Source organism: Panulirus ornatus, chromosome 61 (assembly GCF_036320965.1).
Source record: "Panulirus ornatus isolate Po-2019 chromosome 61, ASM3632096v1, whole genome shotgun sequence".
NCBI classification, from domain to species: Eukaryota; Metazoa; Arthropoda; class Malacostraca; order Decapoda; family Palinuridae; genus Panulirus; species Panulirus ornatus.
The window spans coordinates 1145697-1158174 of NC_092284.1; the positions used below are offsets into that span (position 1 = coordinate 1145697).

The following is a 12478-nucleotide window of genomic DNA, read 5'->3' on the forward strand; positions in this document are numbered from 1 at the left end:
AACTTTTCATGGTTTACCCCAGACGCTTCACATGCCCTGGTTCAATCCATTGACAGCACGTCGACCCAGGTATACCACATCGTTTCAATTCCCGCTATCTTGCATGCCTTTCGCCCTCGTGTTCAGGCCCTGATCACTCAAAATCTTTTTCACTCCATCCTTACACCTCCAATTTGGTCTCCCACACAGGAAAATGAAACATGACAAGTCCCCAAGCCTAACACCACCATCCAGTAATGCTTGTTTACCAATGGCGTCCTAGCTACGTCTCTTCCTTGTATATCAACTGACTGTTCTATATCTCATTCTTGTATCTCCCATGATATGATGATTACATGAAAGTGCACATGGGAACTTATTGTTTCAATTTACCGTGGATTTCCTCCATATACCAGACCATGCACATCACTGTGACCTCTTGCAATAATGGTATATGTCTGATTGTCTGTGTTGTAGTGCCACGCGAACCCCATCCCGTGGAACCATGTGTACCCTCATGTGGTGCCAATGCTGAGTGCCAAATAGTCGATGGTGTGGGCACCTGTGCTTGTCTGAGTGGGTACTACGGTCGACCGGAGTTGGGTTGCACACCAGAATGCATCACCAACTCTCACTGCGTCACCACTCGTGCATGCATCAACCAACGCTGCATTGACCCCTGTGTGGGTGCCTGTGGCAAAGGAGCGCGGTGTAAGGTGCTCAACCACAGTCCCACTTGCTCCTGCCCTGATGGTCATGTTGGTGACCCCTTCCGAGGGTGCAGGCCTGCACCACCACCACCAGGTACGTACTTCTCATCATCACAGACTTCAACATGATGGAACAAATATGGTCAATAATGTTCATACATTCATCATCATGATCTTGTCGGCGCTACAATAGCATTGAATACAATTTTGCAGTCACTCCTCCACCACCTGCCGTGGTACCCTGCCAGCCCAACCCTTGTGGTGACAATGCCCGTTGTACTCCCTTGGGTACAAAGGCCATGTGCACATGTCTGTCAGGCTTCATGGGCGACCCATACGTGCAGTGTCGTCCAGAATGTGTTGTGAGCAGCGACTGTTCACTGACCCTGGCCTGTATCAGCCAGAAGTGCCGTGACCCGTGTCCTGGGTCATGCGGTACTAACGCCCTCTGTTCGGTCGTCAGCCACAACCCAGTGTGCGTCTGCCCCAGTGGCTACGTTGGAGACCCCTTCACCGTGTGTCAGCTCCGACCTATTCCTCGTAAGACAGCTGTGAAGCCTCTTGGCTCAGGGACTTCCGAACCATCAGCCACATCCAATTGATTTTATTCCCGAGTGTTGCCCCTTTAACATATATATATATATATATATATATATATATATATATACTGAAAGATGCTCACATATACCACCGAGTCATATGTATCATTGCATCACGAATCAGGTTTTGATTTGCCAGCCATATATTATGAATCATTTTATGAATCATTGATGTATCATTGGTTCATATAAACTGCTAATGTAGGATTTGTGTTATTACTATAATAAGATATAGCCATTTTGTCTTTAGTGTGGTCTAGGATTGGTTTAATGGTTCGGAAACCCTCATTTCCAGGGCCACATTATTCATTTTTAGGAATGGTCTTCATCCCAGCCAGTTTTCAGAAGTTGATGATTGACATACCTGCCTTGGATGTATATATCATCCACACTATAGTGTCTCCAGTAAATCATGGAGACAACTTATTTTGCCCTCACACTCTCTTTTTTGCCTTAACTTCCTCTCCTTTCCTCCCAAACCATAGCTGTGTCGCCTGAGGCTGTGCTCAATCCCTGTGTTTTGGATCCATGTGGACCCAATGCCGAGTGCCGCGTTCAGGGAGATACTGCTGTGTGCGAATGCCGTCCAGGAACCTTCGGCAACCCCAACCTGCCAACAGGTTGTATGCCTGAATGTGTGACCAACTCCCAGTGCCCGCTGGACAAGGCGTGCAATAACCGTCGGTGTCGCAACCCCTGCGAGGGAACATGTGGACTGGGGGCTCTTTGTGATGTGATTGCCCACAAAACTATATGCCGCTGCCCGGTAGGCTACACTGGAGACCCATCCTACAGATGCATCTTATGTAAGCTTCATCCTTCCTCTCCCACACGTTGCTTTACACTAACTAGTAATTTGATCTTGAATCGCTGAACATAGTTTGCTATTCTTGTTTTGACGTCATTTGGCTGATGTGCTAAGTGACCACCTTGGTTTTCTTCCCCCCCTAGCGGTGGTGACGGTGAAGCCAGAGGCTGTGCTGCCCCAGGAAGTCGAGGTTGACCCATGTGCAGCCTCCCCATGTGGACCAGCTTCCATCTGCTCAAGTGAGGATGGCCGCTACATCTGCACTTGCCCACCTGGATACTATGGCAACCCCTACCAGGGATGTACTCCGGAGTGCACTGTGAATTCAGATTGCATGCCCAGACTTGCCTGTGTCAACCTTCGGTGTGTCGACCCCTGTCCTGGCTCTTGCGGCATTAATGCTGAGTGCTCTGTCCTGAGCCACCAGCCCGTCTGCTTCTGTTTGGCTGGGTACACAGGCAACCCATACGCCCGCTGCCACATCGCTCAACGTAAGGATGCCACTCTTTCTACCCTGCCCAACTTCTGCTGCTCTAACTCCACCCATTCTGTACTGATTATGCAGTTTTATGTTAATCATTCTGTTAACCAACTATGCAGGCTTGTTTTAATCATTCTTTTAACCTCCTTATTCCATGGAACGGAGCATTTGATACATTTTTATCAGCGAAATACTATTTCACAGCCAGTGACTGATCAGCCTTCAAGGTCATATAGTACTGGACCATCTGATAACCAGAGATCCTATGTGAGTCATCTGTTAACTACACATTGCAAAAGTCATGGGTTTTGACAATGAATGACCTTTTCCACAATTAAGGACCTTTTTGACAGCCAAAGATCCTTTGGTTGTTAGTGATATGACCTGAATAAATTTCTCGCCTGCAGAGCTTGCATATATAATCCCTTGCACTTAGTATTAGGATCATTGTGATTCTTGCAAGAAATTTTCCTTGTCAAACCTTAAGCATATTATGAAGCTGCAATGATGGTATTAGGAAGGTGGGTGTTTTACCCTGTGCAGTAACATGCACTTTAGCTATTTTTGTTATATTATGATATGGTTGTATGTCTATGGCTTGGAGCTTTTGCAACTGTTGTCTTGACCTCATTCACTGATGCTTTCTTGAACTAATAGACACCATGTTTATGGTACTGTATCATCACTCTTTCTCACCGAACTGACCCCATTCCTCCTCTGTCCACAGCTAAACCACTGCCAGTTGAGGAGGACCCATGCCAGCTCAAACAGTGTGGGTCCAATGCTCAGTGTCGTGTAGAGAATGGTCACCCTCTCTGCTCTTGTGTTCCGGGTTATGTTGGCAGCCCTCCCAGGTAAGGCACTCATCTAACTGCTTTCTATCCATCAGTTCATCTAGCTATCTATATCTCTGATGCCTCTTTCCTTTGGGAACTTCCTCAAGAGGTTAGCCATGGCAAAAGAGTCTCCATAAGTGTTGAACTCCATTGCTGCTTTGCATCCTGGATATAACAAAGTACCGTAAGTGGGTATACGGTTAGACTGTAAGTTATCTAAAGTGTACTCTTTTGAGTTACCAGCAGCATACTTTTTTGATTCGCCTGTTGTATACTTGCTGAGCCATCTGTAGCATTTTGAGTGAAGGTTTGTCTTGTAAGCTTTGGTCATTAGTTGTGGAGCATTGTGAGCTACAGCCACTAGTTCTGGAGCCTTTTGAACTGCAGTCATTAGTTCAGGAGCTTTTTGAGTTATAATCACTAGTTAAGGGGCCATGTGAGCTATATTCACTAGTTAAGGGGCCATGTGAGTTATAGTCATTAGTTAAGGAGCCTTGTTAGCTATAGTCATTAGTTAAGGGGTCATGTTAGCCATAGTCTTTAGTTAAGGGGCCATGTGAGTTATAGTCATTAGTTAAGGAGCCTTGTTAGTTATAGCCATTAGTCAAGGGGCTGTGTTAGGGGCTGTGTGAGCTATGATCAATAGTTAAGGTGCTTTGTGAGCTATAGTCACTAATTAAGGAGCCTTGTGAGTTATGAACACAGATTGAGGGTACTTTTGAGTATGTTCACTAGTTCAGGAGCAATTGTTACCTTAAATTTGTGAATTTTTATTTTTGCCCTAAGTATGGCTACTTATTGTGCAATCTTACCCATTCTGTGAACAGTGGTGCTAAAGAGGATGCAGGATCAGCAGACAGTTTGCTATTGTCATATAACTCTGTCTGGGTTATGGATAATCATGGAAGTTTGCCCCCTCCTCTTGGTAACAAACAAACCAAATACAAACTCTGCCAACTAAGCTAAATCCCACACCCAGATATACAATGTACTTGTAAAATTAGAAAGTTTAGAGATGATTCTTTATGAATATCACAAGAAATGTGTAGGCGTTTCATCCATAACAATGTTTTACCTTTTATTGAGACATATCCTTACTCTTCTAATTGTAAATAGTTCACTTGTATGTATTTTCATATGTAATTCAGTCATTTATCCTCAGTATTGGTAAACATTTGTATTATGTATTATATATTATAATACAGGGAAAAAATGAAATTGAGTGGGAGATGTATAAAAGAAAGAGACAGGAGGTCAAGATAAAGGTGCAAGAGGTGAAAAAGAGGGCAAATGAGAGTTGGGGTGAGAGAGTATCATTAAATTTTAGGGAGAATAAAAAGATGTTCTGGAAGGAGGTAAATAAAGTGCGCAAGACAAGGGAGCAAATGGGAACTTCAGTGAAGGGCACAAATGGGGAGGTGATAACAAGTAGTGGTGATGTGAGAAGGAGATGGAGTGAGTATTTTGAAGGTTTGTTGAATGTGTTTGATGATAGAGTGGTAGATATAGGGTGTTTTGGTCGAGGTGGTGTGCAAAGTGAGAGGGTCAGGGAAAATGATTTGGTAAACCGAGAAGAGGTAGTAAAAGCTTTGCGGAAGATGAAAGCCGGCAAGGCAGCAGGTTTGGATGGTATTGCAGTGGAATTTATTATAAAAGGGGGTGACTGTATTATTGACTGGTTGGTAAGGTTATTTAATGTATGTATGACTCATGGTGAGGTGCCTGAGGATTGGCGGAATGCATGCATAGTGCCATTGTACAAAGGCAAAGGGGATAAGAGTGAGTGCTCAAATTACAGAGGTATAAATTTGTTGAGTATTCCTGGTAAATTATATGGGAGGGTATTGATTTAGAGGGTGAAAGCATGTACAGAGCATCAGATTGGGGAAGAGCAGTGTGGTTTCAGAAGTGGTAGAGGATGTGTGGATCAGGTGTTTGCTTTGAAGAATGTATGTGAGAAATACTTAGAAAAGCAAATGGATTTGTATGTAGCATTTATGGATCTGGAGAAGGCATATGATAGAGTTGATAGAGATGCTCTGTGGAAGGTATTAAGAATATATGGTGTGGGAGGCAAGTTGTTAGAAGCAGTGAAAAGTTTTTATCGAGGATGTAAGGCATGTGTATGTGTAGGAAGAGAGGAAAGTGATTGGCTCTCAGTGAATGTAGGTTTGCGGCAGGGGTGTGTGATGTCTCCATGGTTGTTTAATTTGTTTATGGATGGGGTTGTTAGGGAGGTGAATGCAAGAGTTTTGGAAAGAGGGGCAAGTATGAAGTCTGTTGGGGATGAGAGAGCTTGGGAAGTGAGTCAATTGTTGTTCGCTGATGATACAGAGCTGGTGGCTGATTCATGTGAGAAACTGCAGAAGCTGGTGACTGAGTTTGGTAAAGTGTGTGAAAGGAGAAAGTTAAGAGTAAATGTGAATAAGAGCAAGGTTATTAGGTACAGTAGGGTTGAGGGTCAAGTCAATTGGGAGGTAAGTTTGAATGGAGAAAAACTGGAGGAAGTAAAGTGTTTTAGATATCTGGGAGTGGATCTGGCAGCGGATGGAACCATGGAAGCGGAAGTGGATCATAGGGTGGGGGAGGGGGCGAAAATTCTGGGAGCCTTGAAGAATGTGTGGAAGTCGAGAACATTATCTCGGAAAGCAAAAATGGGTATGTTTGAAGGAATAGTGGTTCCAACAATGTTGTATGGTTGCGAGGCGTGGGCTATGGATAGAGTTGTGCGCAGGAGGATGGATGTGCTGGAAATGAGATGTTTGAGGACAGTGTGTGGTGTGAGGTGGTTTGATCGAGTAAGTAACGTAAGGGTAAGAGAGATGTGTGGAAATAAAAAGAGCGTGGTTGAGAGAGCAGAAGAGGGTGTTTTGAAATGGTTTGGGTACATGGAGAGAATGAGTGAGGAAAGATTGACCAAGAGGATATATATGTCGGAGGTGGAGGGAACGAGGAGAAGTGGGAGACCAAATTGGAGGTGGAAAGATGGAGTGAAAAAGATTTTGTGTGATCGGGGCCTGAACATGCAGAAGGGTGAAAGGAGGGCAAGGAATAGAGTGAATTGGATCGATGTGGTATACCGGGGATGACATGCTGTCAGTGGATTGAATCAGGGCATGTGAAGTGTCTGGGGTAAACGATGGAAAGCTGTGTAGTTATTTATATTTGCGTGTGTGGACGTATGTATATACATGTGTATGGGGGTGGGTTGGGCCATTTCTTTCGTCTGTTTCCTTGCGCTACCTCACAAACGCGGGAGACAGCGGCAAAAAAAAAAAAAAAAAATATTATACATTGTTATTTCCCACATCAGCAAGGTAGCACCAGGAAACAGACGAAGGATGGTCCATCCACTCATATATACGTATATGTACATAAACGCCCACATAAGCACATGTACATATCAACATATACATACATACACAGACATACATACATACATACACGTGTACATATTCATACTTGCTTGCCCTCATCCATTCCTGTCGCTACCCTGTCCCAGAGCCTTTGAAGGAATATTCTCACTTGGCCCCCTTCTCAGTTCCTTCTTTTAGAAAAGTAAAATTGGGAAAGGAGGATTTCCAGCCCCCCACTCCCTCCCCTTTTAATTGCCTTCTACAACACTCGGGGAAGTTGTGGGAAGTATTCTTTATCCCATATCCTCAGGGAGTATCATTAAACTTAGGGAGAATAGATAGATGCTTTGGAAGGAGGTAGATAACGTGCATAAGATAAGAGAACCAATGGGAACATCAGTGAAAGGGGCAAGTGGGGAAGCAATAATGGGTAGTAATGAAGAGAGAAGGAGATGGAGTGAGTATTTTGAAGGTTTGTTGAATGTGTTTGATGATAGAGTGGGAGATGTAGGGTGTTTTGATTGAGATGGTGTGCAAAGTGAGAGGGTCAGGGAGAATTGTTTGGTTAAGAGAGAACAGGTAGTGAGGGCTTTGCAGAAGATGATATTCAGCAAGGCAGAGGGTTTGGATGGTATTGCAGTAGAATTTATTAAGAAAGGTGGGGGGAACTGTTTTGTTGATTGGTTGGTAAGGATATTCAGTGTATGTGTAGATCATGGTGAAGTGCCTGAGGATTAGCACAATGCATGCATAGTGTCATTGTACAAGGGCAAAGGGGATAATGTAAGTGTTCAAACTACAGAGGCATGAATTTGTTCCCTCTGTCAACCTTTCCTCACTCATCCTCTCCGTATGCTATTTTCAGATTACACTGCCCCTCCTTGACTCGTCCTTTGAAAATATTTACACCTGTGTTCCAGATCTTTCATTGCTGTGTAGTACTGTAGCCAGAGCCATTCTTTGGGATAGAAGATGGTTGACGAAGCTATAGAGCTGATGAGTCTTTTTAGTTATCTTTACAGAGTTGTTCAGTACTAATGTTAATTCTCTCTCTCTCTCTCTCTCTCTCTCTCTCTCTCTCTCTCTCTCTCTCTCTCTCTCTCTCTCCAGGTGCAAGCCAGTGTGTGTGCTCAACTCTGACTGCCCGCTAAGCCAAGCTTGCATGAGGCAGAAGTGTGCTGACCCCTGCCCTGGTGTGTGTGGTGTAGGTGCCCTTTGTGAGGTTGTCAACCACAATCCAATCTGTTACTGCCCAAGTGATCTCACTGGAGACCCATTCATCCAGTGTGTCAAACGTGAGTGTTTTCCTGTTGACTTCCTGTAAGTTGTCCTGCTTCATTTTCCATTTACATCTTGGGGTCTCTAGCCTCGTGGCTCCCTGCTGCAGGTAAGTGTCTCCACATATGTGTCAAGGAGGAAAGAAATGTCTGGTCCAGTCAACAGTGGGAAATGTTTTTGTTGTCTTAATCCTGGTGGTCATGATGAGAATACTAAGGCTGAGGGTGTTGCCTCCACAGCAGCCGAGCGGCCACCGCCCATGTCTAGCCCATGTTCGCCTAACCCATGTGGCTCCAACGCTGTGTGTCAGAGTGTAGGAGCTCGTGCTGTGTGCTCCTGCCCATCCCCACTGATGGGCAACCCTTACGTCAGGTGCTCGCCTGAGTGCCACTCGGACAGTATGTGCACTAACAACCTGGCCTGCGTCAGGCAGCGGTGCCTGGACCCGTGTCCTGGCACGTGCGGTCTACTGGCCACCTGCCGCGTGTTCAACCATCGTCCCTTATGCTCATGCCCCGAAACCCTGACGGGTGATCCTTACTCTGCCTGTCGTCCTGTCATCATCTCATGTGAGCATGCTGCACGTTCTTCCATTAAAACCTGTCCTTTTTCTCTGCTCATGATATTGCATGTTGTATACTCCTGTGTCACCTCTACCATGCATGTTATAATAGTAGTAGTTTTCTAAGCTCTTCTTTGCATGTGTTTGTTATACTTATACCTATGCTTGGCGTGACCTGATCATGGACCTACCCCGTGTAGCGGAAGAGAAGTCACCGTGTGCAGGCGGGGGTCCGTGTGGGGACAACGCAGAGTGCCGGGTGTCCGGGGGTTTGGCTCTCTGCACCTGCCTGCCTGACATGCAGGGTGACCCCTTGCAGGGCTGTCACCCAGAATGCGTCACCAACAATGACTGTCTACCAGACGCCAGCTGTCGTGGTCACAAGTGTGTGGACCCTTGCCCTGGCACGTGTGCTGATGATGCTGTGTGTAACGTGGTGCGCCACCAACCTCGCTGTTCCTGCCCGCCCACTCTGATAGGAGACCCCTACTCTCAGTGCTACCCGTCCCGTAAGTTCCTCCTCCTCCTCCTCCTGTCTTTCTGCTTAACTGTTTTCTTTGGACAATTTCCAGCCATCCCAAATTTAACATTAACCTTGCCTGTCTAGGAATGCTCTGATATATTATTATGTCATATTAATTTTTCCTTGACCTGACCTCTAGCATGAGTGTTGCATGACTTTGTTTCCTTGTGTCTGGTGCAGCTGTCATCCCAGCACCAGCTTCCCCTTGCTCTCCGTCGCCCTGCCTCCCGTGGGAAGTATGCACCAACGAAGGCGGCAGTCCACACTGCCTGGAGTGTGTGGTCAGTAGTGACTGTGCTGCTCACTTAGCCTGCACTGACCACCGCTGCATGGATCCATGCCCTGGCGTGTGTGGGCCTGGAGCACAGTGTGTTGTGGTCTCCCACAGCCCGGTGTGTCGCTGCCATCCGGGACTGCTGGGAGATCCCTACATGCGCTGCTCGCGCCCCACACGACCCATTGCCAAGCCCTCTAAGCCCACACCATGTGTACCAAGCCCCTGTGGCACCAATGCTCGCTGCCTGATCAAAATGGACCGGGAAACGTGCACCTGCGCTCCCGGTTATTTTGGTAACCCACATCTTGGGTGTCGGCCAGAGTGTGTGGTGCACACGGACTGTGCAGTACGGCTAGCATGCTTGCAGCAGCGGTGTGTCAACCCATGCCCAGGCACATGCGCTCCTGAGGCGCATTGCACCGTCATCAACCACCGCACAGTGTGTACCTGCCCAGCAGGTCGCACCGGCGACCCGTTCATAAGATGTAACCCAATCCTACAGCTTCCACCACCAGCACCTTCTAGCTGTAAGAACCCCTTCTCTCTCTCTGTCATTTCCCATCATGGTACTCAATATATGTTGGATTATATTTGAGTTATGATACATTACTTAATGTAGTAAGATTGTAGTAAGAGTTGTCACCTCAGCTCCTGCAGTAGTGGCTGAGACTGACCCCTGCTCCCCGGGACCATGTGGCCTCAACACCCAGTGCCGGGTCTCATCTGGCATGCCCATCTGTGCCTGCCTACCAGGCCTGGTGGGTAACCCCTTCCTTGGTTGCCGATCCGAGTGCCAGCGCGATCTGGATTGTCGTTTAGATAGGTCGTGTGAACAACAGCGTTGCGTGGACCCATGTCCAGGCACATGTGGTCGCAGAGCTGCCTGTATGGTTCTCAACCATCGACCACAGTGTTCCTGTAATCCTGGCTACACTGGCGACCCTTACGTTGCCTGTTCTCCCTATACACGTATGGTTCTTCTTCTCTCATTCATAAGGCTTTTCATTATATGTTAATCTGTTTCAACTAATTGCATCATAATATTTTTGACATTTCTCTTTTTAATATTTGCATGTTATAATAAAAGCATGGTTTTCTATTTACTTTTGACTTGCATGACTGATATGACTGTCCTCTTATGATCTTCCTGTTTGCATCCCTCATCCAAGCAGCCCTGGCTCCCACCATTGCTGCCTCTCCATGTACTTCATCCCCTTGTGGCCCATTTGCCGAATGTCATGAGGTGGGTGAGCGAGCACGCTGCTCCTGTCGACCTGGGTACTTAGGTTCCCCACCCAGGTGCCATCCTGAGTGCGTTGTCAATACTGAGTGTCCAGCAGAGAAGGCATGTGTGAACCTAAAGTGCATTAACCCATGTATAGGGGCATGTGGGGTTGATGCTGAGTGTCGTGTCATCCAACACAACCCTGTGTGCTCATGCCGACCCCAGTACACAGGACATCCGCTCACCTTCTGTCTCCCAGCCCCTCGCCGTAAGCCTTCACATCTTACCATATTCTTAACGTTGGTTGTAGTTTTGATGGTAAAGGGACAGCCTGATGAATGGTGTGCTCGGACAGAGCTGCCCATATAAATCATTTCCACAAGTTGTCTTTAGGTATCAGTCATGCTTATTGAAGGTCATTACAAGTCTCAGAATGACCCTACCACATTTGATGATGGCATTCCAAATTGAATAGGCAGTGTTCAGAGGGCTCCACCTTTGCTGTCAAAGTTGCAGACCCCCAAGCTTGTTTTCTGCTGACAGTTCATCTGCATTAGTGAGAGGAGAACCTGTACTTGTACAACAGTTGAATTAGTTCGCCATTATACAATCCTGTTTCGAGTTAGCAGAGAAAGATATTTTTAGCTGGATCCTTCTTCCAGCCGTTCCTCCAACTCCGTCCCCTGCAGCCACATCTGAACCTTGTGCACTGAGTGGCTGTGGCAGCAATGCCCAGTGTTCAGTGAGGGATGGTGCGGCAGTGTGTACCTGCTTGCCCGAACACTATGGTAACCCATATGTGGCATGCAAACCAGAGTGTGTTGTGGACTCCGACTGCCCTCGCTACCTTGACTGCTTGAAATATAAGTGCATTGATCCATGCCCTGGAGTGTGTGGCATCAATGCTTTATGTGATGTTCTTAACCACAAGGCAACCTGCAGCTGCCCTCGGGGCTACACTGGCAACCCTCTCACACGTTGCCACCTTATGCACCTCCCAGCTAGTAAGTCCCTCGTCACACCACCGCTAAACATTCTTGTTCATAATTATCATGAAATTCTATACATAATGCTGGATACAACTAGAAAAAATATTTTGGATAAAGTAACAGGGCAAAGGATGCATATTAGTTTGGAGAGTGGCTTTCCTCTGCTGGCAGCTTGTATGACAAAGTTTTCAAATCCTTCCTAGTGACATGGCAGAGGCTTCTCCTTGTATATATGCTCAAACACTCATCTTTAAGAACCGAGATTCTCATATCAAATATCTCAGAAAGTCTACCTTTGCCATTGAACATATGAGACATTCAGTATCACCAGAAATGAGAAAACATGCACTAATCTGAACATTGACTCTTAACTGTAGTGCACTTCAGAGTTTCAGTTCTTTCAAAGGTCACACACTGGTATCCAGCTTACTCTAAAGGTCACAGTCAGATATCTAACTTACTCCAAACCTTTAAAGATTACAATTGGATAAGCAACTTACTCAAAAAATTCATATTGAGAATAGTAATTGTCATTTCATTACATGACTGGTAGTCCATTTCATCTACAAGTGTTAATTATATTTTTTAATATGTCCATACATATTCTCCAATAACAAGGTAGCATCAGGAACGAACTAAGAAATGGTATTAGATGCTTACATCCGCATGAGCTCTCCTTCTTCAACCCCCCCCCCCCCCCTGCCGATTCCTCCATGGTTTACATTATGATAACAATTGTTGTTCATTTTATCATTAATATCTACACACCTATCTTTTCTACTGGAAGCAAATGGCATCAAGAATTGGTTCAAAGTAAAAGGATATATCTCAAAATGTTATTTTTAAGACCTTCAA

The 12478-nt window shown here is 45.8% G+C and overlaps 1 protein-coding gene across 1 annotated transcript in view; it reads left to right on the forward strand.

Moving 5' to 3' along the window:
* The window catches only part of LOC139767467 (uncharacterized), a 135159-nt gene that overhangs the window by 12737 nt on the left and 109944 nt on the right, over positions 1-12478 (forward strand). The window contains 12 exon segments of the mRNA XM_071696880.1: positions 457-783; positions 903-1229; positions 1774-2094; positions 2240-2587; positions 3305-3431; positions 7880-8064; positions 8287-8616; positions 8810-9118; positions 9313-9936; positions 10058-10378; positions 10582-10902; positions 11297-11638. Coding sequence (XP_071552981.1) covers positions 457-783; positions 903-1229; positions 1774-2094; positions 2240-2587; positions 3305-3431; positions 7880-8064; positions 8287-8616; positions 8810-9118; positions 9313-9936; positions 10058-10378; positions 10582-10902; positions 11297-11638 — 3882 coding nt within the window.